Source organism: Schistocerca piceifrons, chromosome X, assembly GCF_021461385.2.
Source record: "Schistocerca piceifrons isolate TAMUIC-IGC-003096 chromosome X, iqSchPice1.1, whole genome shotgun sequence".
NCBI classification, from domain to species: Eukaryota; Metazoa; Arthropoda; class Insecta; order Orthoptera; family Acrididae; genus Schistocerca; species Schistocerca piceifrons.
In genome coordinates, this window is record NC_060149.1 from 574,722,648 (window position 1) to 574,750,602 (window position 27,955).

The 27,955-nt window shown below is 43.2% G+C and overlaps 1 protein-coding gene across 1 annotated transcript in view; it reads left to right on the forward strand.

Annotated features, from left to right (window-relative positions):
- LOC124721294 (cytosolic 10-formyltetrahydrofolate dehydrogenase) overlaps window positions 1–27,955 on the forward strand; it is a 167,284-nt gene that overhangs the window by 13,281 nt on the left and 126,048 nt on the right. Inside the window, exons 2-3 of the mRNA XM_047246202.1 lie at window positions 19,005–19,146; window positions 21,278–21,512. Coding sequence (XP_047102158.1) covers window positions 19,005–19,146; window positions 21,278–21,512 — 377 coding nt within the window. The remainder of the gene's footprint in view (window positions 1–19,004; window positions 19,147–21,277; window positions 21,513–27,955) is intronic.

A 27,955-nucleotide genomic window follows, 5' to 3' on the forward strand; every position in this document is an offset into this window, starting at 1 on the left:
TCAAAACTACCTGTTTGACCAGGGCGTAACGGCTGTTCGAGTCATGAAAAGGGTTGACAAGAACATCGTTCCAACCCGAACTGTCTTCTTGACATTTGACAAAGTTCAGCTTCCATTGAACATAAAAGCAGGCTATGAGATAATTTCCGTTCGGCCTTACATCCCAAACCCTACGCGTTGCTATCGGTGTCGGCGGTTCAATCACACCAGCCAGTCCTGTTCCAATCCAGCCAAATGCGTTATGTGTGGCAAGGATGCCCATGAGGGTGCTTGTCCACCTCCATCCCCTCGTTGCATCAACTGTATAGGTGACCACGCTACTTCCTCTCGCAATTGCCCCATTTTTAAAGACGAACGGCTCGTTCAGGAAATCAGAGTGAAGGAAAAGGTGTCGACCTTTGCTGCTCGAAAGCTATTCGCCAGTCGAAAGCCCACTGTGCCTCACACAGGTAAATACAGCACTGCCCTTGCCTCTCCTCGACCAACAAAGGAGGCAGCCACGCAGACTTGTTATCTCACCTTTAGTGCCACGGTCGTCAGATCGGCCAGTGCAAAGATTGCCCGTTCAACGTCCCCACTCTCGCCTGCTCACTCTATGGCTCACCCTTCATCGGGACCGGGTTCTGCTAAATCTCAAGCCCCAAAATCAGACACCCAGAGTTCGAAAAAAGAGCCTACTCGTGAAGATTTTTTACGTACCCCACCTTCACAACCATCAGTTCCTCCTTCATCTCAACGTCCAGTTTCCAAGAAGGCTAATAAGAAACCCAGTTCTTCTCCTTCTCCGCCATGGTGTGTTTCATCTACAGCACCACCTGGCGGTAACCGCCCTCGGCCATCTTCTGTGTCGCCAAGGCGCACTGCTGCCGACCGATCAACTGGCTGATCGCTGGTGGCAGGAGCTGCTCCCAGACAACCTATGGATGAGGATCTTCCGCCTTCAGCTGATAGCCACTCCATGCTGTCAGTCGCAAGGTCTGAGCAGTTGTTGAGTCGAGGGCAACCTTGGTCACATTCTTCCCCTTTCTGTCCACCCAATGTCCATTATCCATTGGAATATCTGCGGCGTTCGAGCCAATCAGGATGAATTGTCGATCCTCTTATGATCCTACTTGCCGGTCATCTTCTGTCTTCAGGAAACAAAGCTGCATCCCCAAGATTGCTTTGTTTTCCCCCATTTTCAGTCAGTCCGATTTGGTCTCCCCTCTGTTGAAGGCACTCCAGCACATGGAGGACTCGTGATTCTTCTCCATGATACTGTCCATTATCACCCAATCCCCTTAAACAGTTCCTTCCAAGCCATCACTGTCCGTCTTTCCCTTTCTGGATACACATTCTCTCTTTGTACTGTATACATTCCATCGTCCACACCAATGGCAAGAGCTGATCTCCTTCATCTTCTTGGTCAGCTTCCGCCTCCCTATTTGCTGGTTGAGGACTTCAATGCCCACCACCTGTTTGTTGATCTCCGCTTCCTTGTCCGCGCGGCTCACTATTGATAGACGTCTTCCACCAAGCAGATCTTGTTTGCCTCAATACTGGGGACCCTACATTTTTGTCTGCCTCCACGATAAATTTCTCTCATTTGGACCTTTTGGTTGGTACTGTTCCGCTAGCTCGGCGCTTCGAATGGTTCACTCTTGCTGGTACACACTCCAGTGACCACTTTCCATGTGTCCTTAGATTGCAGCCACAACTGCCATATATGCGCCCGAGATGCTGAAAGTTTGCCCAAGCCGATTGCACACTCTTTTCGTCTCTAGCGACATTCGATGACCGTCACTTTCCTAGCGTCGACGATGAGGTCACTCATATTACAGAAGTTATTCTTACAGCTGCGGAACGTTCAATACCTTGCACCTCCGAATTGCCCTGGCGCCCCCCAGTTCCTTGGTGGAACAAGGCATGCCGAGATGCAATATGTGAGCGGCGACGTGCTCTTCGCGTTTTCTGCCACCATCCTACTTTGGCCAACTGTATCCGCTATAAGCAGTTCTGTGCGCGATGCCATCGCGTCATCTGCGATAGCAAGAAGGCAAGCTGGGACTTCTTTACTAGCTCATTTAACACCTTCACTCCCTCCTCGGAAGTTTGGAATTGGATTCGACAGTTATCTGGTGCACCTAGTTTCTCCCCGGTCTCTGGGCTCACTGTTGCGCATGATAAATTAGTGGACCCTGTCGAAATTTCTAACTCATTGGGTCAACACTTTGCTGAGATTTCGAGCTCTTCAAATTACCTGCCAGCTTTTCTCCTGAAGAAACAAGCAGTGGAAGTGCGACCTCTAGCTTCCTCCTCTCAAAATTGCGAAAGCTATAATACTGTTTTCTCTATGTGGGAACTCCAACACACACTCTCTTCTTCTCGCTCTTCTGCCCCAGGACCGGATGGTATACACATCCAAATGTTGCTGCATTTATCATACCATAGTCTGCATTACTTCCTTCACCTTTATGATCGAATTTGGACTGACAGTACTTTCCCCAGACAATGGCGGGAAGCTATCGTCGTTCCTGTTCCGAAACCTGGAAAGGACAAACATCTCCCCTCTAGCTATCGCCCCATTTCTCTCACGAGTAGTGTATGTAAGGTTTTGGAGCGTATGGTGAATTGCTGTTTAGCCTGGTGGCTGGAGTCCCAAAGTCTTTTAACACCTGCCCAATGCGGTTTCCGAAAGCATTGTTCTGCAGTTGACCATCTTGTTGCTCTCTCCTCTTATATCATGAACAATTTTCTCAGGAAACGCCAAACAGTAGCAATATTTTTTGATCTGGAGAGAGCATACGATACCTGTTGGAGGACAGGCATCCTCCGCACACTGTTCTCTTGGGGCTTTCGAGATCGGCTGCCCCTTTTTCTTCGTGAATTTATGGCAGAGCACACATTTAGAGTGCAGGTGAACACTACTCTCTCCCGTACTTTCTCCCAAGAAAACGGGGTACCCCAGGGCTCCGTGCTAGGTGTTGTACTGTTTGCCATTGCCATCAATCCAATTATGGATTGTCTCCTTCCTGATGTCTTGGGCTCCCTCTTTGTGGACGATTTTGCAAACTACTACAGCTCTCAACGGACCAACCTTCTTGAACGACGTCTTCAAGGATGTCTCAATCGCCTCCACTCTTGGAGCATCGAAACCGGCTTCCGCTTTTCTCCCAGTAAGACCGTCTGTGTTAATTTTTGGCATCCTACGGAGTTTCTTCTGCCTTCCTTACATCTAGGCCCTGTCAACCTTCCGTTCGCAGACGTCGCAAACTTCTTGGGTCTTATGTTTGACAGAAAACTGTGCTGGTCTTCCCACGTTTCCTATCTTTCGGCGTGCTGTCTGCGATCCTTCAACATCCTCCTTGTCTTGAATGGTACCTCCTGGGGAGCGGACCGAGTGGTCCTTCTCTGCCTCTATTGCGCCTTAGTGCACTCGAAATTGGACTATGGAAGCATAGTTTACTCCTCAGCTCGGCCGTCTGTTCTTCGGCGTCTCAACTCTGTCCACCACCGTGGATTACGTTTAGTGTCTGGAGCTTTTTACACCAGCCCTGTGGAAAGCCTTTGTGCTGAGACTGCTGAACCTCCACTGTCCAATCAGTGAGCTGTCCTTAGTCGTTATGCTAGCCATCTGCCTTTCACGCCAGCAAATCCGGCCCATGACATTTTTTTCGACACCTCCTTGGATTTAGGGTATGCAGGCCGCCCTTCCTCCCTACTACCACCGAGAGTCCGCTTCCGTCAACCGCTCCCTTCCACTTTCCTAAAACTTTCTTGACAACTTGGGGTACAGCACTGCCTTGGCTCCAGCCCCGGACCTGCCTGCTCCGTCACCTTTGTCAGTTTCCCAAGGATGGTACCCCTTCTCTTGTTTATCGTCGGGCATTTGCTGCTCTATGCGCACAAATGAAGGATGCCACATGTATGTACACTGATGGCTCAAAAACATCGCTTGGAGTTGGGAGTGCCTATATTGTTGGCAACACCCCCCAATCGATTTCAGCTTTCGGACCAGTGTTTGGTTTTTATTGCGGAGCTTTACGCTGTTGTCCAGGCTGTCCAATACATCCGTCACCATCAGCGGATACAGTGTGTTATCTGCTCAGATTCGCTCAGCTCTCCCCTCAGTCTCCAAGCTCTCTACCCTGTCCACCTTCTGGTCCACCGGATTCGGGACTGCCTGCACTTGCTCCATTTGGGGAGCGTCTCTGTGGCGTTCCTCTGGATCCCAGGACACGTTGGTATCTGTGGAAATGAGGCAGCAGATATAGCGGCCAAGGCTGCAATCTCTCTTCTTTAGCCAGCTATTGGCATGATTCCCTTTGCTGATCTGCGGAGTGTTTTATGTCGTCATGTTGCTCTTTTATGGCAACACTTCCCAATAATAAATTGTGGGACGTGAAAGCTCTTCCCTGTGCTTGGACGTCTTCCTCCCGAACTCGTTGTCGGGAGGAGGTAATTTTAACTAGACTCCGGATAGGGCACTGTCTTTTTAGCCATTGACATCTTTTAAGTGGCAATCCTCCCCCACTCTGTCCCCACTGCTCTCAGCTGTGGACGGTGAGACACCTTTTACTTGAGTGCCCCTATTTTACTCTGTTACGCGCCCGTCTACAGCTGTCACCTGATATATCTTCCATTTTTGCAGATGACACGTGCTCAGCTGATCGCATTCTCGAGTTTATTAGTGCCAGTGAGATGACATCAGTCATTTGAAGCTCTTTTTGGGGACAAACAACCCCCCTTCTATAGTGGTTTTTTAAGCTTTCCTTCTGTTTTTAGTTTCCCCAATTTTTTGAGTTTCGTTCCCATTGCTGCTGGTTTCCAGTTTCATATTTTTACCTTATCCTAAGTCACAGACCGGGCACTAATGACCGTAGCAGTTTTGCGCCCTAAAACCATAAACAAAATAAAAAAAAGCCTCACCAACGTTCTTTGTTAGCTGTTAGAACGTATGGTAAGTTGGCAGTTGTGTTGGGTCCTGGAGTCATGTGGCCTACTGGTTCCATGCCAGGGCGGTTTCTGCCACGGTCACTCCACCATTGATAATCTAGTTTCCCTTGAGTCTGCCATCCAAATAGCCTTTTCCAAATGCCAACACCTGGTTGCTGTCTTTTTTGATTTACGAAAAGCTTAAGACACGACCTGGCGACATCATATCCTTTCCACATTATATACCCGCTCCTGATTTTTATCCAAAATTTCCTATCGCTCCATACTTTCCATGTCCAAGTTGGTGCCTCCCATAGTTCCCCTCCTATCCAGGAGAATGGGGTCCCGCAGGGCTCTGTGTTGAGTGTCTCTCTATTTTTAGTGGCCATTAATGGTCTAGCAGCAGCTGTCGGGCCGTCGGTCTCACCTTCTTTGTATGCAGACGACTTCCGCATTTCATACTGCTCCTCCAGTACTGGTTTTGCCAAGCAGCGCCTACAGGGAGCCATCCACAAGGAGCAGTCATGGGCTCTAGCCCACTGCTTCCAGTTTTCATCCGCAAAGTCGTGTGTCGTGCACTTCCATCGGCATTCTACCGTTCATCTGGAACCAGAACTTTACCTTAATGATGATCCACTCACTGTAGTGGAGACATATCGATTCTTAGGAGTGGTTTTCTATGTCCGATTGATGTGGCTTGCTCATCATGATCAGCTGAAGTGGAAGTGCTGGCAACATCTCAATACCCTCCGCTGCCTGAGCAGCACTAACTGGGGTGCAGATCGCTCTACGATGCTGCAGCTCTACAGAGCCCTTATTCAATCCCGCCTTAACTGTGGGAGTCTGGTTTATAATTCGGCAGTGCCCTCAGCATTGCGTTTACTCAACCCAGTGCACCACTGTGGCGTTCGACTGGCAACAGGAGCTTTTAGGACGAATCCGGTGACCAGTGTCCTGGTGGAGGCTGTAGTCCCTCCATTGAAGGTTAGGCATGCACAGCTGCTCACCTGTTACACTGCACACATTCATAGTTCTCTTGAGCATCTGAATTATCGTCTCCTTTTCCCATCCACGGCAGTTCATCTCCCACATCGGAGGCCCAGGTCATGGCTTAAGATTGCCGTTCGCGTCCGATCTCTTCTGTCTGAAGTAGAGTCCTTGCCTTTACCACCTATACTCGAGGTCCATTCACGTACACCTCCATGGTGTACACCTAGGCCGAAGCTTCGCCTGGACCTTTCACATGGTCCTAAGGACTCGAATATGAACATGGCGGCAAGTGTACACGTAACTTTAAACCGCTCTGCAGTTTTTGAGGACTTAATTTCAATCAAGTGTATTGTTTGTAACGAAACAGTGCTAAATGGAATTAGAATATGCATGTTTAAACATAAATGGTGCCATTCACACTGCTATGCTCATGATGATTTACAAATACAGTGTAAATGTGACATAGAGTGTAACGGCCGCAAGATCGCGAGTGAAAAGTGCTACGCGGGAATAGAAGACAGCGTGCAAGACGAACTTCAAAAAGAACTTGACATTGTAAAAAAATGTATAAAAACAATGGAAAATTTGGTACTGACCATACGGGAACTGTCTGAATCGTCAAGGCAACAAGATCTCATTAATGCTAGCCATAAAATTCGTAGGTCTGCACAACCAAATGTACAAAGTGTAAACAGTACGACTGTAACTAGAAATATGAACGAACTGATCACTCAAAAAAACACAAGTGAATTGTTCTGTGGTGTTTGTGTGGACCCCGGACCATGTCGGAATCCAAGGAAATGAACTTGCTGACAGGCTGGCCAAACAGGCTACATAGAAACCACTTCTGGAGATCGGCATCCCTGTAACTGACCTGCGATCATTATTATGCCACAAAGTTTTTCAGCTTTGGGAGATGGAGTGGCATAATCTCAGTACGCACAACAAACTGCATGCCCTTAAGGAGACTACGAATGTGTGGAAGATCTCCATGCCTGCCTCTCACAGGGACGCTGTGGTTCTCTGCCAGTTCCGCGTTGGCCATATGTGGCTAACACATGGCTATCTCCTCCATTGCAAGGACCCACTTTGGTGTCACTGTCTCTCACATATGACTGTCGTCCACATCTTGCTGGACTGCCCACTTTTAGCCACTCTGTGGTGGACTTTTAACCTTCTCAGCACCCTACCTTCGGTGTTGGGTGACAATGCCTGAACAGCAAATTTAGTTTTATGTTTTATTCATGAGGGGGGTTTTTATCATACCATCTGAGGGTGGGCATTTAGCCTTCTCTCTGAGGTCGCCACCCTCCCTCTGTTTTAACTCTGCCGCACTTTCTTTGCATTTGTTTGTCTTGGTGGTTGTCTTTTCCCTACATGTGTTCATCTCACCTTGTCTTTTTGGGGTGGACATTTTAATGTGTTGCAGAGTGGCTGGCTCATCCTCTTTTATTATTGTGATCAGCCAGCCCAGTCCATATGCTCTGTTTTAATACCTTCTTCCACTTTTCCTTCTGGTGTATGTTTTCCCCATTTTTTGTTCATTTTATTTGTTTTCTTTTTAGGTGTGGTATGGAGTGTTTTTGTACCTTGAGCCTTGCTTGCATCAGGAAAAAGGGACTGATGACCCTGTAGTTTGGTCACTCTATACCACAAACCAACCAACCAATCAATTAGACTTCAGGCTAATAATTCCAAATTCTGTAATCGGTTCACTGACTATCTCTCAGACTGCTGGTCTGAGGGGTTATATGCTACTCTGTGTGATGTTGTACTTGTCCTGTGTCAGCTCATGAGATTTTCAGATTCCATTGAATATTGAATGTCTTGTGGCATCCAGAACATTCTCCAGAAAGTCATTGGCTTCTACCACGTAGTGCATCTGCCAGGTGCAGCCTATGCCTTATTTTCTAAGTTGGCTAACTCGAAGTTGTGCTTCTATTGATAATAGTATTTGAAGTACAGTTGAATCAGAGTTTCCTCTGGAATTATTGGGAATTGTCGGCAGACCTCTGTCCAATGCCTTAAATGTTATCTTCGCATACACAGTGATCAAATAATCGTCGGTGGCTGTACCTGTACCTTCACTTGTTTATACTCATGCTTGCTGTATTTTAGAGATGTGAATATTTTGTGCATAGACAACAGTATAGCTTCGCTATGCACGTATCTCTGTGTGGATCCTCCAAGAAGAGCAAATGTTGCCAGATTACATTGTTCGATCCCCCTTGCAGTAGCAGGGGCTAGAACAAACTCACAGTTAGTCCTTGTCTGTCATAAGAGATGATAAAAATGGGTATTATACCTAGTCAAGTATTTACATTGACAACTCGGTTACTATTAGCACACCTGTCAAGTTTAGCTTATTTCACAACCTTTCCCTCACCCTTTTTGATTTGATAACTTCTGGTTTCCATCTACAGTTTGACCTCCACATTTCCAAGTTTCACAGAAATGCAGGCCGTTTGGGTAAGAACACCTTATGTGGTGCATAATCTGTACACTGTGCACAGAGTACTTCTGCACCTACTATTAAAGTGGATTTATGTTCACACTCAAAATCCAGTGTGATAGTCAATCTGTCATGGCAGGATTTGGGGTAGGAGATGGAAGTGGGGGAGGGGTGGGGTGGGGTTGTTGTGTACCCTTACAGTTGTAGCCCCTGACATCGCATGGATTGCACTGCTGATGCCTGAGCTGTAACCTCCACATTTTTGCTGAGGAGTAGGTGTCTTTCCAATCTGGGGCACTAGGACTGTGGGCAACGGGTACTAAGCTAAGTAGCCTTTGTTGTGACAGGGTGACACTTATGGGGTGAGCTTTCAGAGTGAGTAGTATTGTGATCTGCAATGAAGTGTACCAAATGTACCTATACCAATGGCTGTGCCAGTATGGCTGTCTCAGCAGACAGAAAGCAAGATTTTAATGCAGAGGCTTACAACCTCATGGAATATCCGTTTATGGGGCTACACAATGAGATCAGAATCGGGCAAGGAGATATGGAGGTTGATACTTCACCCAATTTTTGTTATGCTCCAGAACTGACAGAGAATCTTTTGCAATGACAAATCCACCGTTGTTCATTGAAAATATTGACCATAACTTTGGACAAGTTGCTGAATAGAGAAAATGATATATTTATGTTTGTTGATAAAGCTTTGAATGCCAACCAATTGCAGGCGCTTCAGGCGTATGATAAGCATGGAGATGTATCAGTTACCCTCTCTCCCTATAAACTCAATAGGATTCAAGGTGTTCTCTTCCAACGGAACCTCATCACAAACAGATGAACTGAATGCTGCTTGCTGAGTCCGTTTTGTTTATTGCATCCAGAGAGGATGTAAGGATCATAGGGTAGACACTGAAGCTTTCAATGGAAATATTTTACCTGAGAAAGTTGGGATCATGGTTTATAGGCGTGATGTCCAGCCCTATTTTCCTCCTCTTATGTGATGTTTTAGATGCCAGATGTTTGGGTACATGTTCTCACTCTGTACTAATGAGGCTACTTGTGGGACATGCAGAAGGACAATTCAAGAAGACAGCCCTTGTGAACAAGCCCCTACATGTGTAAACTGCCCAGAATACCATCCCCCTTATTGCCGACATGTCAAGTTTTCAACAGGAAGAAGAAAATCTAAGACTATATAACATTTGAGCACCTGTCGTATCAAGATGGTGAGAAAAAGTTTAAATGACTCAACCCAATCAATATAATGTCAAACTTTGCAAATATCATGTCAAAATCCACATCTAGAGCATTGACAGAGACTGACAGTAATTCCTAGTCCCAGCCAAATGTCAATGTCTGTTTTATAGATGGGGGAAGGACAGCAACTCATTTGACACCCAAACCTGTAGTACCAATGGTGAGCACCTCTTTAGTGAAACTAGAGATGCCTCCTACTCCTCCATTAGGGAAGAGGACACCTACCTAGGTGCTCTCCTCCTAGCATGAAACAGATCAGCAGTATACCACCAACCAGTGGCTGACAGAGCCACAGGCCATAGGCCAAGAAGCAAAGACAGGAAAATCCTCACAAAAACCAAAATCTCACAGGGACAAGAAGGAAAAATCGAAAGTTAAACCAAATTCTACTGCTCTGTTCGATTGCCGCCCCCCACCTCCCGAGATATCGAGCCTATGTATACTGATAAAGAATCATACATTCAGGTGAAAAATGATTTATCAGCAAAGTTATTTGTACTCCAATTTCCCCTTCATGACTTTCTGACATTCCTTCAGTGGAACTGTAATGACTACCACCACCACATGGTCAAACTCCATTAATTAATGACCACTTACTCAACAGTTGGCTTGGCATTTCTGGAGGAACAATTCTCAGAAAGCCAACTCCCTACTATTAATACATTCAGCACTACACCTGTATGCCTTATGAGCGCGCACGTATTGACTGTGCCGATGGTGCCCCTATCCTGCATTCACAGCTTTTCGATCCACTGAAACATTTTTTCTCACATGCTATATGACTGCTAGCTGTAGGATAGCCATAGTAGTTCATATTTGACCACTGGATGCAACAGAAACTGATTTACAAGTGTGTTGTAGGAACATCAGACACCGGTTGTCAAAATTGTCATGAAGAACAGAAAGGGCCTACCAACAAGTTTCAAAACACGAAAGCAGAAACAAAATGAAATATTCTGTTTTTGAGGAAGGATCCTATTCTAATGCTGAAATGGAAAAATAAACATGATGTATATTTCGTCTCCACAAAACATCAGCCAATCATGAAGGAGGTTCTGTTTGATCAAAAGGAGGTTTTACAGAAACAATGAAGCCAAACATTGTCATAGATTATAACATGATCAAGACTGATGGAGATTGTGTCAATCACCTGTACAGCTGTTACCCATTAGCAAACAAAACAGTGAAGCGGTGCGAAAAACTTTTCTTTCATATTTTCTAATGGCTATTGTGAATTTTTTTATTTTGTTCAAGAATGTCACCAAGCAAAAGATATATCTAATGGTATTTATTATAGAAGTTAACATAGACTTGGTAGCTGCAGGAGTCATTGGAACCAACACCAACCTCTAGCCTAGATAGAAATTTTGGTTACTGTTTTCAAGAAAAAGTACCACACACTGCTCCCAAAGTAAACACCATGTTCTACTGTGAAGTTTGTTCTGACAAAGGAAAGAGAGAGACTGGCAATCAGATAAGGAAAGAAAGTAGGTGGTGGTACAAAGACTGCAATGCTGGACTTTTATGTACCACAATGTTTTCAAGACTGCCAATTGGAAGTAAATTATGTATAAATTGCATTTAATAATTTTTTGTCATAAAATATGAAATAAATACTCACTTGTGAAGATTTTTGCTTTTATTTCCTAATCTGTAAAATATGGAGTTTAAAATGGTGCTAGGTGTGTGTCTCTAAGGTGAGTGACTGTTGTTTAATTATTCTTTAAATTTGCTAGAAAATTGCCAGTTCACATATGCTATCAAAGAGGAGAGATATCAGTTTTAAATGTGTTATAAACTACAAATTGTAGTATAAAAATCATGTTAATGCTAAGAGCACATCTGAAGGTCTCTGCCTGCTCATATGCTCTGACAATTTCAGTGAGCATGTCCCACTAACAATTGCATTAGAAGCTATGGCTGTTTATGTCTACCTTTCAGTCAGGGTAATAGTATGTACCATCTATATCATGTCACGGGCTGGTGGAACTAGTAAAACAGGTGCCTCCATGCTTCCTCCTACTGGGGAACTTCAGTGCCTACAGTCCTGTATGGGGTAGTGAAACCACATCTAGCAGGAGCCAAGTAATAGAACAATTAACTTCAGAACAGGAAGTCTGCTGACTTAACACTGGAGCTGCAACACATTTCAGTATTGGCCATGGAATGTACCCAGCCATAGATCTCACAGTCTGCAATGCGAGCATCTTGCCCATGATAAAGTGGTACATCTGTGTCAGTCTGTGCAGCCAGACTCCCTTAGTCAAACCACCAACTAATACGACTTACACCATATTTGTCATTTCGTAAAGCCAACTGGGAAGTGTTCATATCCGAACAAAATTTTGAAACCAGTCAAGGGAAGGATATCCAAGGAGTGGTACAAGATACTATTGAAAGGATTATACACTCTGTGGAAGTAATGACAGATGCCCTATTATTCAGGCCCATTCCACTGGAAATGTGTGCCAGTGCAGTGTAAAGAAATAGCTTCAGCTGTGAGAGGGCATCAAGGTACACTTCAATGACGTGAACAACATCCTTTTGTGGAAAACTTAATAACATTCAAGAGACTTTGAGCAAAGGAAAAAGCATGAGTGTTTGGAACAGTGTGTCATCTGAGAGAGCTGACACCTCATTGTCTCAAGTATGGACTAAATTCAACTGCATTTATGGTCACCTAGTGTCTACAGTAGTCCTTGGCATTTCCCTGTATGGTGACATCTGTACTGATCCTGTGTTTATTACTGAATGTTTTGTGGTGCACTTTACCACAGTGTCGTCATCCAGTAACTACTATCCTAATTTCCTGACCTGGAAACACCTGGCAAGTATCACTACTTATCCTTCCATTCATGAGGCCTTGAGTTATATGATGTTCCATTTAGTGAATGGGAGTTCTGCAGTGCATTAGCTGCGTGTCATGACGCAGACCATCGACCTGAAAAAATTTCCAATCAAATGCTTAAACACATTAATAACAGCAGCACAGAACACACCCTTGGGTTGTTCAACCACATTTGGCAGGAAGGGGAGACCCCCCCCCCTTTCCCCAATGCCGGGAGAGTATTATTATTCCTATCTTGAAACCAGGAAAATACCTTCAAATTTTGACTAATTATAGATAAATCTCTTGTATGAACAGGCTGAGTAAATTATTCAAAAGAATGGTCAACTGCTGACTGTGTTGTTGCCTGGAAGCCAGAGGACATTTGTTGCAATTTCAGAGTGGCTTTCGGGCATTCCAGTTCATTACAGATGAACTGATTCATCTGGAATGTGCAGTGCGTGATGCTTCTGTGCATCACCAACATCTAATCACTATGTTCTTTGACGTGCAGAAGGTGTAAGACACCATCTGGTGACATTAAGTCCTGTTCACTTTGCATGGGTGGAGCTTCTGGGGCTACTTACCCATTTTATCCAGTATTTCCAACTGTTCCAGGTCCAGATAGGTTCAAACCTCACAATCAATACATACAGGCAACTAGGGATTTTTGCACATGCCCTTTAGACAGCCTCCTGGTGGAAGCTGGTATTCCACCACTGAACATCAGAGGCCAGAATCTCTTGGCGAATTATGTGGTTACGGTCTGTCAGGTGACTACCAATCTATGTTACTCAAATCTGTTCACAACTAACAGCTCAGACTGTTTACAGATCACCCAGAAATCAGTAGACTAGCTGGGATATGATTAGAAGCTCCTATGCAAGGACGTCCACCTGCCTCCTCCTTGTCTGTGTTTGTAGAGCTCTCCCGTGCCAACCCCCCCCCCCCCCTCCCCCCGTCACATCCCCGGCCCCCTCTCCCCAACCCCTCCCTGTGTGTGGTGTGTAGCCAGTCCTATGATTCAGAAGGATCTGTTTTGTGGCCCTAAGGAAAATGCTGATCCCACCATTCTCAGACACCTATTCCATTTGATTCTCCACGACTTCCCAAAAGTAACATGCATTTACAAGGATGGATTGCCAATGACAGGATTGGTTTTGCTTTTGCACAACTAAGGGGCACAAGAAGTATTCTTTGCTGAGTGCATGCAGTATACACATTGCAGAGTTGGTTGCTATATTGTGCACTGCGCAGTAAATTGAAACTCTTGTGCCAAAGGCCTTCCTGGTTTGTAGTGACTTCATGAGCTGCTTACAAGGCATATCTCTTTGCTACCCCAGAAAGTTTTTGGTCGGCGACTTCCAAGACTTATTATTTGGCCTCCACAGCTCCAAAATGACAGTGACATTCATCTGGAAACAAAGCCACGTGGGTATTCCGGGAAATGAATTCACTGACAAATTATCTAAAGAAGCAATTGCAGGAGACAAACTTGAACTCTGAGTGCCGGGCACAGACCTATGATAATAACTGTGGCATCAAATTTTGAAAACTTGGGATATGGAATGGCAGGTTACTAGAGCCCTCAACAATCTGAAAACAATTCAGGGAACCACCAAGCTGTGGCATACTTCTCTCCAGGCATCTCAGAAAGATGCCATTGTACTATGCCAATTGCTTATCGACCACCCCAGACTTTACCACAAGTTCCTTTTGCATCAAGAGGACCCCCTTAAAGCAGCTGTATTGGTCATTTCATGGTAGCCCATATTCTTGCAGTGTGAGCCGTACTGGCTGATCTGAGGTGAGCCTTCAACCTGTATACCTCCCTACCCAAGATCCTTGGAGATGATGGGATAGCAGCCAACAGTCTTACATTTCCTAAGGGAAAGTGGATTTATAATAAAATTTAATGGACCTCAGTGTTAGCTGTCAGGGGTGGATTTGGAGGGGGCATCTGTTGCTGCAGCATGTATTTTATTTGTCCAAGAGTTTAAGATAACTAACTCTGTAGTCCATCCGGTCATTATTTTCTCACCCCATTTTAGTAGTCTTAGAGTATGATGACACTTCTTGGTGTGGACTGCAGTGATCAGCTATGGCTTTTAGTTGCCTCGATTTTCTCTCTCTAAAAACCATATGATTCAAGCTAACTGTGATGACAAGGTCACAGACCCTTGAGCTGATAGTTCTCTTTTTCTCATTCTGCATTGTTTTTACACAAATTTCCAGTTCAACGAGCAACTGATAACCAAGTAGTTCAGTCCCTTCAAACCTGTAATCATCATTATTATGCATTCATCATTGTCATGTGGGTTCAGATTCTGGCATGAAGATACGAGGTGCCATTGGTTTCATGACACAGATTACCTCTGTTCCACATAACTGGTATTTTGGACAGAAGACATTACATTTTTGATGTGTTAAAGCTGGTGGCAATACCCTATCTTCAAGGTCTCTGTGACAACATCTTTCAACAAGATAATGTTGCCCAAGTCGTACTACCCTACTTTGATACAGAAGATGTGTGGTTTTTGCTGTGTTCAGTACGTTCTCGAGATGTGTCACCCACTGAAAACATCTGGCCATGGATTGCTGAGACAGTGGCATACCACCGTTTGTCTGCCACTATAATTGATGAACTCTCACTTAGAGTTAAAGCATCATGGATTGGTGTACCCATATCTGTCCTCCAGAGCCAGGCACCACCCTTCACTCCAGCAGCAACATCAAGAGTCTACATCATTTGCTTGTTTATTATACACTCCTGGAAATGGAAAAAAGAACACATTGACACTGGTGTGTCAGACCCACCATACTTGCTCCGGACACTGCGAGAGGGCTGTACAAGCAATGATCATACGCACGGCACAGCGGACACACCAGGAACCGCAGTGTTGGCCGTCGAATGGCGCTAGCTGCGCAGCATTTGTGCACCGCCGCCGTCAGTGTCAGCCAGTTTGCCGTGGCATATGGAGCTCCATCGCAGTCTTTTAACACTGGTAGCATGCCGCGACAGCGTGGACGTGAACCGTATGTGCAGTTGACGGACTTTGAGCGAGGGCGTATAGTGGGCATGCGGGAGGCCGGGTGGACGTACCGCCGAATTGCTCAACACGTGGGGCGTGAGGTCTCCACAGTACATCGATGTTGTCGCCAGTGGTCGGCGGAAGGTGCACGTGCCCGTCGACCTGGGACCGGACCGCAGCGATGCACGGATGCACGCCAAGACCGTAGGATCCTACGCAGTGCCGTACGGGACCGCACCGCCACTTCCCAGCAAATTAGGGACACTGTTGCTCCTGGGGTATCGGCGAGGACCATTCGCAACCGTCTCCATGAAGCTGGGCTACGGTCCCGCACACCGTTAGGCCGTCTTCCGCTCACGCCCCAACATCGTGCAGCCCGCCTCCAGTGGTGTCGCGACAGGCGTGAATGGAGGGACGAATGGAGACGTGTCGTCTTCAGCGATGAGAGTCGCTTCTGCCTTGGTGCCAATGATGGTCGTATGCGTGTTTGGCGCCGTGCAGGTGAGCACCACAATCAGGACTGCATACGACCGAGGCACACAGGGCCAACACCCGGCATCATGGTGTGGGGAGCGATCTCCTACACTGGCCGTACACCACTGGTGATCGTCGAGGGGACACTGAATAGTGCACGGTACATCCAAACCGTCATCGAACCCATCGTTCTACCATTCCTAGACCGGCAAGGGAACTTGCTGTTCCAACAGGACAATGCACGTCCACATGTATCCCGTGCCACCCAACGTGCTCTAGAAGGTGTAAGTCAGCTACCCTGGCCAGCAAGATCTCCGGATCTGTCCCCTATTGAGCATGTTTGGGACTGGATGAAGCGTCGTCTCACGCGGTCTGCACGTCCAGCACGAACGCGGGTCCAACTGAGGCGCCAGGTGGAAATGGCATGGCAAGCCGTTCCGCAGGACTACATCCAGCATCTCTACGATCGTCTCCATGGGAGAATAGCAGCCTGCATTGCTGCGAAAGGTGGATATACACTGTACTGGTGCCGACATTTTGCATGCTCTGTTGCCTGTGTCTATGTGCCTGTGGTTCTGTCAGTGTGATCATGTGATGTATCTGACCCCAGGAATGTGTCAATAAAGTTTCCCCTTCCTGGGACAATGAATTCACGGTGTTCTTATTTCAATTTCCAGGAGTGTATTACAATCTTCTAACTATAGGTGGGCTACTTATTTAGTTTTAAATATGTGTGGTGTTTGTTCTTTTGGATCTGTCTGAAAAGACAGACACCATTATTGATCCCACAGCTATACTTATACACGATGAAGTGAAATGAATTCTGACATTGAAAATATTGGCCATTGAAATGAATTCAATGGCAACAAGTAAGAATTCGTGCAGTACCAGGAACCGAACCCAGATTTCTCGCTGTATGTGAGTGGTCGCCTTAATCACTTCGGCTGTCTGAGCATGCTTTCCATCCAATGCAAATTCCTGTCTTGCCACACACTACTTACGAGTGACCCCTGTCAACCATACTTTTGCTCACAGCATCACTCTGGAGCCCTGAAAAAGAGTTCAGGAGAGAGAGTGCGTCAGCACTGAAATGATCTTAATGGCTGTCAAGCCCTATGTATTTATATATGTATGGTGTCTGTTCTTTAGGACATGTCCAAAATATAATGCTACATTTTAACACTGTTTTTTTTTTTAATTTTTGTGATAAAGTGAAGGAAAGGTACAAATATCATCTGTTGAGTAGGCAGCTAAACTGACTTAAAGATGTGCTGCTAACCCACCATCATACAGCCTTATAGCAGCCTTTCCAATCATGCCAGATGATCACTTGAACAGGAGCCCAGTGACCACAGACAGGAACTTCATGTGGGACTTACTCTTTTTCTGGATCTGAATTTTGAAGTGAGCATAGTTTGCTGGGAGCTTCAGAGGCCTACAGCTTAACCTCTTCCTTATACAACCACTGTGTGCTGCCTGTTTCCCTCCAATATGCCTAATTTGGAGCTGATTATGTCTTAATCTTTTCCTTTTATAAGTGAAAATTATGCCTTGTTATATAAAGTACTTCTGCGTAAATCCAATATGCACCTCAAATTTTCTTAATGTGTTCAATTCAGCTGACATCTGTCACTTGGTCTATAAACCTTTCATAAATTATTTCTCACATTATCATGTTTGTTAACAATGACAGGATGATATCTACAAATCTGAAGGGTCAGAGACTATCTAATGCATCTATACTCCTTTTGTAGATACTGCTAATGTTTGATGGTGTCTCTTTTAATCAGCTAATTGCTGATGAGTTTCATCACATGTATTGAATGATGACAGATTTACGTTGTTATTATTTGAGAAGTTCTACAACCATTTGTGCCAGTTACGCCACTTCATCTATCACTGTCCAAATTGTAATTCAGCACGTCATTGACTCAACATGTAATGATTCTTATTTTAAGAAAAAAATCTAGGATGCTTCTTTCATTGAATCAATTATATGTGCAAGGACTGGAGAAAGCTACTTTGAACTTTAGCAAAATGCAGATTATAATCACAAGGACCCTGGGAGTGAGTGTAACAGAAATAGCAAGGCTTCTTGAATTTTCACATGCTGAAATCAGTACAGTGTAATTGAAGTGGATGGATGATGATGAAACATTTAGCAAATGTCAAAGTATTGCATGTCAGTATCTCGTCTGAGAGTATGAGTATGTGCACCTTAATTATTCTGTAAAGAACAATAGGAAACCTGTTACACAACTGACAAAATTTTTGGGAAAATGACATGCATTTCAGAGTGCTGAGAACTTGTACATCACAAATTAATTCTTTATAACTTGAGTGTAAATTATGATAGAAGACCAAATAAGTTTTAGATATTTTAAAACATATTTGGTGCATTTTAATGGGCAGCATATGTATTCATTACATTAATTGCCATCAAAATTATGATCAGATTAACTATTACACTTCTAATTAACCACACAAAACACTCGTTATCCTTGTTTCACAAACTTTGTTATTACTGCACAGCCTAGGTTTCAGGTTATAAGTTCATTTTCTAGTACACATCTGATTCTAAAATTGAGAACCAAGCACAGATAAACATGTCATCTTCTTACTCTTGCAATTCTTGACTTAAAACTGTGAAAGTTATCTCTGTTGACAACTTTGACACAGTTGCATATGGGTTTACAAAATTCATTAGGACTGTATTTACAATAACTATGACTAAACATACATTGGAGTAGAGCTACATACAGGAATGGAAAATTTTTGTCATTATTTACTCATGAACAAAGGCACCAAAGTTATCCTTCTATGCAGAGGTTGTAACATTGTCTAAAAGGTGTCAGTAATTGAATTACACTTTCAGTCTCATTGGATTTTGATGTATGAGCAGTTGTCATACTGTAATGTTCTGCATGAAAGCAGAACAGTTGTGCTTGCTGTTCATTATATCAACAACAATAGGCCAGTTATAAAATTACAGATGCTGCATAGGCCTACAGTGCACAACTGTAACTTCTAATATTTCATTACAACTTTCTCATTTCAGAGCACTTTCAACAAATTAAAAATTGCTGTGATTGGACAGAGTACATTTGCAGCTGAAGTCTACAGACTTTTGAAGAAAGATGGACACAAAATTGTTGGAGTATTCACAATTCCAGACAAAGGAAACAGGGAAGATCCTTTAGGTATACACATTTTAATGTTTAAACATCCTCACAATACTAGGTTAATGGACAATACTTTAGTAGAACATAATTACTGATTTTCAGAACCATGATTTTGTTGTTGTTGCATTGTTATTTAGTTTAATGTATGTCCACACATCTAAAACTAATATAAAAGTTAAAAGATGTGTTCATTTATGGTCAAATTCAAAAAATGTAAGTTGTATGTCACAAGATACAGAATGTTTCTGACAGCATTTAATGATTGATAATAATAGGGGTTCACCAAATAAAAGAGAAAGGAGTATTCTTGCTCATTAATAAAACTCTCCTGAAATCTTAAATGAACAATTTTAGCTTCTCATGAATTGCACCAAGTGCTTTGATGCATCTATTTATTCAATAAGATCACCATTGATTGCTTTTTGATCTCATATTAGAATAAGAAACCCACATTCAGTAAAATCAGTAACTGAGATGTGGTGGACGTTTTTTCCCAATACACTTGGCAGTAGCTGAAAGAAATCCACTGTCTGTAGGATGGCCTAATTTTTTGATAGAACAGAAAAGAAACACTCTTCCTTCTCTCCCAGGAATAAGTAATGGAGGAAACCAGATGTAAAAGTGAAAAAAGTGAACAGTGGTAGACAGAAGTAAGACATGAAACTTTTTCACAGTTTGCCTAGAAATGCAAAATCCATGTGCAACAAAATCCCCAGATCCTAATCAGACCAAAGAACACTAAAGACTTCTTTCAGTACCCATGGTTAGTTACAGTCTGTGTAACTAACTGTGATGTAAAATTTGTGTGGTGTATATACTAATCATCATTGTCCAGGTATGAACTACTTGCAGAGGAGCCAATTATCAAAACATTTGTATGTTTGAGATGGCATTAATTTACTACTTGCTTTGCGTACGCTATGCACTATGTTGATCAGACATCAAAAGTTAAAACTGTGTGCAAAACCAGGAACTGAACCAAGATACCTGCATTCATAGGCAGTGCTCTGCCATTTGAGCCGCGTGTACATGCTTTGGGCACATTCAGTTAGATGTGATCAATGTTTGAGTGGCTTAAGCATCAAAACACTGCCTTCAAAAGATAAGTGCCTGGGTTCGAGCCTTAGTCCTGCACACAGTTTTAAATTGTCACACACAATCATCATGCATTTGATTTGTTAACTGTGTGAAATCTGTGAGTTTTTTTATACCTTGGGATAATGTTTTGTATATTACTGTGTAATTTATTTGTATTTGTACTCATCCATCAGTCATCAACTTTTGCTTTCGTCTAATTGTGGACTAATTTGCTCTAAAGCATGACACATTGCTGAACCATCTTCTTCTTATTCTCTCATCCCTCCCCCCCCCCCCCCCCCCCCCCTCTCTCTCTCTCTCTCTCTCTCTCTCTCTCTCTCTCTCTCTCTCTCTCTTTCTTTCTTTCTTTCTCTAAATGTTTTACATTTGTTCAGTTGACATGTTCCACATCTTAAGGTTTTTGTGAATATGATCTCTGAAACACGTAACTAAATATGATCACTCTCTAAAGTTCATTCATGGGTATTTCAATCTGTCATATTAAGACTGTGTCATTTTTAAGAGTTTTTTTGGTCTGTCGTTATACACAGTGTCTAAGAGTCATCCGGAACATTTTCTCAGGTGTTTCAGAAAATGTTTGCAATTTTGCTATTGCAATATGTAGCTGGAGTAGTATATGTTTTGAGTAATGTAATATTCATGTTATTAATGGTTAGAATAAAAATGAAAATTAGCACAAAGGCAAAAGGCATTTACTCCACATGTGTAAAATTAATTAATAAGCCAAAGTACAAATTTCCGCAAAGCTTTACATTTTCACATGATATTCAAACCTTTATTGTATGTTTGGACCTGTTTCATGAGACACTTTGGAGAGATTCTGAATTTAATTGTAGATGTTGTGATGTAGTGTAATTATTAGGAAGTACACTAGTGTACTGCTGTCCCATGTACTGTGGTTGCCAATGCCAAAATTGACTATTCTTGTTTTAATATTAGTTTTGAGTTTAAGTTAAGGTTAACAGTAGTTATGAGCCTTTCATATAATTTGCTCTTCAATTGCTGTGAAATGTTGAAATAACTTTCTAAGAGACTTATTATCAATTTGTAGCATCCACTGCTGCAGCTGATAAGACACCAGTATTCAAAGTTAAAGCATGGAGGAAAGGTGGTCAGCCATTGGCAGAGATAGTGAATAAATATAAAAGTGTAGATGCTGATCTTAATGTGTTGCCATTCTGCTCACAGTTTATTCCTATGGATGTTATTAATCATCCAGATCATAAGAGCATTTGCTATCACCCATCTTTATTACCAAAGCACAGAGGAGTTAGTGCAATAAACTGGTAAGTATGTCTTGTTTTAACTGTTGTTTAATGAATACTTAAATTGTGAAAGCTTAATTTATTGTTAGATTAGTGTGCTTTAGTGTCTGTTCTGTCCCATGAAATAAGCAGATGTTTAAAAAATTATAGGTATCTTCATAATATGGGTATTTTCCGTAGTATAAATGAAATAAATATGAAAGGAAGTTAAAAACCTTGATTGGGGAATATGTTTACGGGAAAGAGACAAAACAGGGAGAGGTGGGGCAGCAGTTTATTAATACCATTTGATAATTTGCAAAAGTATTGTGATGTAATGTTTGTGGTACACTCATGTTCACTGCATCGAGGTGCACTAGGAATTGCATTTGAACTTTATTACAGATAAAGCTTATGTGCAGAGAGTTTGTTAATATATCCTGCATTTTTATGGGCACAGAACCTGAATCAATTATTGGAAAAAGAAAATGTTACATATATGGGTTGTCTTGTAATATTTACTCTTTTGTCAATATCCACTTGGTTCGAGTCTGTTCTGCATCGTTTTTCATTTACACATAGCACAAATATGGAACTGCATGATGACAAGACTTACAGATTCTGCTAATATATCAGCATTGATACAGTTTTAGATTAGGGGAATGTGATTTTAGTTCAAATAGTTTTGTATGGAAAGAGTTATGGGCTGTCAGAGTAAAGAGCACTATTAATTGTGAAGTAGGGATAGTGTTGATTTCCTTATATTGATGTAGCTGGATACTTATTTGGCTGCGTACCATTTTAGGAAAACATAGTTTATCATCTCATTGTACTACTTTGTTATAAAGCCTTGATTCGTTTACACTAATTTCAACAGTATTCAATAAAAATAGAGAAATTGATCCATATAACAACAGATAAAACAGATACAGCTCACACAAGAACTGATACAAAAAGGGTTTCAGGCTCTTGCACAATTTGTTTCTCCTCTTTAGCCTTAGAGAAACATGCACACAGGATACTCTGCAAGAAGGGTTGCACATTTTACTGAAATTCACTTGAGAGAGTTAGTGTGGTCTCCTGTAGGCAAGGTGCTACAGGAGCTGGTTTCAAGCAGTCATCTGATGGTGGCTGACAGGACATGCTCAGATCTAGAGTATTTTTGTAAGGAAGGTTGTATGTAACTAATGACTAAACTGCTAGCCCTTCACATCTACCAAACACTCTTTTGTCTTCTGCTGGTAATGAGACAGAGCCATTAGAGCTTGCCCTTTCTGCTCATGTGAGAGTCTTTTCTCTTTCAGATAGGGCATCCATGGAGGGAAAGAGGGTGGTGGTGGTAGACATCCCAATGTCAGATGCATGTTGACCCCTCTTCAGAAAATAGTGTCATGGGTAGGGAATGACCCAAATGTACATTCTGTGTGTATCATAGGAGGAATTGTCCATAAGGTGGAGGAGGCTGTCCTGGGAGCAACTGACAGTAAAGATTGCACTCAGCTGAACATCATAGCCCACGTTGGCACTTATGACATGGCTGGGTGCTGAAATGAATCAAAGCTCTCTCCAAAGACTGGTAGAAGTGGTGAAGGTAGCCAGACTCACCTTCATATTTTTGAAGTTCCAGTAGCTCGAACTGTACAGCCGGTGAATCCTTAATAATTGGCAGTGAAATGGGGCAGCCATCTTCCACATCATCAACAGAGAAAGGATTTTACAAGAATGAAAATGAAGGTTTAAGTGGCCTTAAATCACTAAACCTATCATTTATTTCTTCAGCAAGGGCAGATGTTCCATTTAATCAATCTTGTATTTGCACCTGAACTAAAGGAAGGCTTTTCTTCGGACATATGAAATGAGCAACTGTTTTAGTCTCAAGGATTTTCCAATAGAGTCTTAATTTTTTATGAAATTTGTACACTGAATGTGGTCAGAGATAAGTTTGTCTCACCCATGTAATGTTGTATTTAGTGTTTGTAAATCCTGAACATCATCAGTAAAAAGGTCATATTTAACAGCCACTGTGGGTCATCAACCTGAGAGAAAGATTTTCTCTTTTCTTGCAGAAATTGCTTTATTGGATCCAGTATTATAAAACTGTACCTAGAACATTATATGCTGATAGCCATCTCACTAAATCTGTTTCCTTGGTAAACATGATCATGCCGTATTTACTCGAATCTAAGCCGCACCTGAAAAATGAGACTCGAAATAAAGGAAAAAAAAATTCTCGAATCTAAGCCGCACCTGAAATCTGAGACTCAAAATTCAAGGGGAGAAAAAAGTTTTAGGCCGCACCTCCAAATCGAAACAAAGTTGGTCCATTGTAATATGAGACACAATTTAGGTCGAATGAATGACGATGCAGCTACAGTAGTTTGGTTCGAGTCGTAAGCTTAGCAGTTAAGCTTTACCAGGTAGCCATTGCTATACATCAGGCGCTCCATCCGTATTTATACGGGTATCCTTCCTTTTTCACGCGCTTCGTCTGGTTTGAATCGATTGCTTATTTTGCTTTGATCTGATAAGTGCCGTTTTCTTTGTTATAGGTGTTTACGTCACTCTAAGCTGAAAATGCATTACTGTACTGCGTCATGCATTGTTTGTCGCATTCTGATAGTTCGTGTTTACGGCCTGTCGCCGCTCGCGGCATGGCTTGCTTTTGTGCGCGCTACCGCCGCTTACAATAATAAAAAAGAGAGGAATTGTCTCATAACCGAAACAACGGCAAGAGACTGCTATTTGTTGTTACTTACACTGCTACTTTCTTTGATAATGATCAACAAGAACCAAATAATAGACTGCGTATGATAGAACATAGTTCTGTACGAGAGTTAGTCGAAAATTTTTCTCCGTTTGAAAAGCTTTGCGGCCGCTTCTTTAGTACATCAAATTCTGCACAGAAATTAGAGTCACCTTATATTTAAAAATCTCATCAGTTGCCGTACTTCATTTCTGACTGTGTCACTATTAGGCATAAGAATAATACGAATATAAACATGAAACGATACATATATTCTTCCACGTTTGCTGTTGTCTCACTCTAGTTTCGTAGTTTATTAGGCAGACAGGATTTAAATGAGATAGCAGCAAACACGAAAGAATACATGGCAAAATGTTTATATTCGTATTATTCTTATAGTGAAGAGAATACTGCATGTGATTCACATTTCATCAGGTTCCTATTAGCAACCATCCCTTCTCACAGGTAGGAAAAAATTCAGAACGTAGAGTTGGCCATATTGACAAACATCCCAAACAGTCTTGCCAGTCGGATTTTCGTATTACATTGAAATTCTGCCACATTCAAAGATGAACAATACGGAATTTGTATTTACTTCGTTGAATAATGTATGAAAATACAGTGGTCGAAATTCGGGGCGGAGAAAAAAGCTCGTCTTCCACCTCTTTTTTTTTACTGACGCAGAGGTTTTGGCACCTACCAACATTTTTCAGAACTTCCGCTTGCTTTGCACTCGATTCTAAGCCACAGGCAGTTTTTTGGATTACAAAAACCGGAAAAAAGTGCGGCTTAGATTCGAGTAAATACGGTAACCCTTCCCTGACCTTGAAATTTTTTCTTTAATGATGGCAATTTAGCTTTCCTTGACTGAGAACCATGAGGAATCTCTCCTGAAACTACTGTGGTTAGTGTCATGATGGCATTTGAGATTATTGACCGTGTAGTGTTACAATGTCATTTGACAAAAAAGCACTCCGTCTTCAGGCCATCGGGACCATCCGACCGCCGTGTCCTCCTCAGTTGAGGATGCAGATAGGAGGGGCAGCTGGTCAGCACACCGCTCTCCCAATCGTTATGATGGTTTTCTTTGACCGGAGCCGCTACTATTCGGTCGAGTAGCTCCTCAATTGGCATCATGAGGCTGAGTGCACCCCGAAAAATGGCAACAGCGCATGGCGGCTGGATGGTCACCCATCCAAGTGCCGGCCATGCCCGACAGCGCTTAACTTTGGTGATCTCATGGGAACCGGTGTTTCCAATGCAGCAAGGCCATTGCCACATTTGACAAAAAAAGGCACATTGGTTAACCTTTACTCTCTGCAAAAAGGAATTGCTCCTCTCACTCCTTATTAAAAATTCTTTTCTCTCCTTCATATTTACACTTCATTGATAACACTGTAACTGTTAGCAAATCAGCAATGATCACAAGTTTACTTAAACAGTGTCACTGCCTGTAGAAACGTAACTACCAAATTAGATATGAATGTGACTGACTACTGACTGCTGCACCTAGGTCCTTGCTGCTACACGGCTGACGGGGCATAGTTTTGTCAAATCGACAAGAAGGTTGCACAGTTGGTTTCATGTGTCAGGTCCAGACAGCAAACCATATCACTTGGTGCAACAATGAAGTTCTGCACAATGTTGGTAAATCAAACGAAATGGCAATGTTGGTAAATCAAAGGAAATGGCTCATCTGTGCATGGCACTGTTTTGATGGCATTTATCTTTTTCCATTTTTAATGGTGTGTGTGTGTGTGTGTGTGTGTGTGTGTGTGTGTGTGCGCGCACGCACGCATACTGGAAAATTGCTGTTATTTATACACACACATCAAAAAATTTTTTACATCACCTCAGTTCCGAGAGTTCCAGAACCTGTACAGAAAATTGGAATAGAGATCAACATAAACATCATTTCCGCCCTTTTTATTGCTCATGAAAACCACACATTATGTGTTGTACCACCATACAGTGAGACCTTCAGAGGTGGTGGTCCAGATCGCTGTACACACTGGTACCTCTAATACCCAGTAGCACGTTCTCTTGTATCCACAAGTTCATCACGGCACTGTTGGTTCAGATTTTCCCACTCCACCACGTAGATTTGGTGTAGATCCCTCAGAGTGGTGGATGGGTCACATCGTCTGTAAACAGCTCTTTTGAATCTCTCCCAGGCATGTTTGATAGGGTTCATGTCTGGAGAACATGCTGGCCACTCTAGTGGAGCGATGCCGTTATACTGAAGGCATTCATTCACAAGATGTGCAAGATGGGGGTGTGAATTGTCATCCATGAAGACGAATGCCTCGCCAATATGCTGCTGATATGGTTGCTCTATTGGTCAGTGGATGGCATTCACATATCGTACAGCCGTTACGGCGTCTTCCATGACCACCAGTGGCATACATCGGCCCCACATAATGCCACCCCAAAACAGCATGAAACCTACACCTTGCTGCACTTGATGGACAGTGTGTCTAGGGCGTTCAGCCTGACCGGTTTGCCTCCAAACACGTCTTCGTTGATTGTCTGGTTGAAGGCATATGCGACACTCATCGGTGAAGAGAATGTGATGCCAATCCTGAGCGGTCCATTTGGCATGTAGCTGGAACCATCAGTACCGCACTGCATGGTGTGGTTGTTGCAAAGATGGATCTTGACATGGACATTGGGAGTGAATTGCACATCATGCAGCCTATTGCGCACAGTTTGAGTCTTAACACGACGTCCTGTGGCTGCACAAAAAAGCATTATTCAACATGGTGGCGTTGCTATCAGGGCTCCTCTGAGCCATAATCCGTAGATAACAGTCATCCACTGCAATAGTAGCCCTTGGACGGCCTGAGCGAGGCATGTCATCAACAGTTCCTCTTTCTCTGTATCTCCTCCATGTCTGAACAACATTGCTTTGGTTCACTCCGAAGACGCCTGGACACTTCCCTTGTTGAGAGCCATTCCTGGCACAAAGTAAAAAAGCGGATGCGATCGAACTGCAGTATTGACCATCTAAGCATGGTTGAACTACAGACAACACGAGCCATGTACCTCCTTCCTGGTGGAATGACTAGAACTGGTAGGCTGTTAGACCCCCCCCCCCCCCTCCCCCCATCTAATAGGTGCTGCTCATGCATGGTTGTTTACATCTTGCTGATTCCTTGATTTGGGATGTGGTGGTTCAACTGGCACCTGACCCAGAGGTTTGCACAGGACATCTTGCACATTGCTCATTCGTTGCACAGGTGCCTAATGAATGACTTGTGGCAAGGCCTCATGTGACAGCAGTTCACACACCACCACATGTGCCACCACAGCATCATCACCGTAGGATGAGTGCCAGCTTTGCCCCTTAGCATTTCCCCAGCCCCTGCAATATTCCAGTGATTTTTCACACAGTTGATACAGCATATTCCAGCTTGGGTCAATTACTTGGATGACCTTATTGTCACAGAATTCTCTCACCAAGAGCATTTGCAAAACTTCCGCACCCTGTTCACGACTCTGTGGGATGCAGGCCTGTGGTGTCCTTTGGAAAAGGGCAGATTTTTTCAGCCAGTGGTGGAGTGCTTGAGACATTGGATCTCCAGAGAGGGTATCTGCCCCACCTATCAGAATTGCCACCATCACTTCTTTACCTCGCGCGATGAACTTACCCGAATTACAAGCATTTTTGGGCAAGCTTACCTATTATTCTAAATTCTTACCCCAGGTGGCCCACATGGCACAACCTCTCAATCAATTGCAT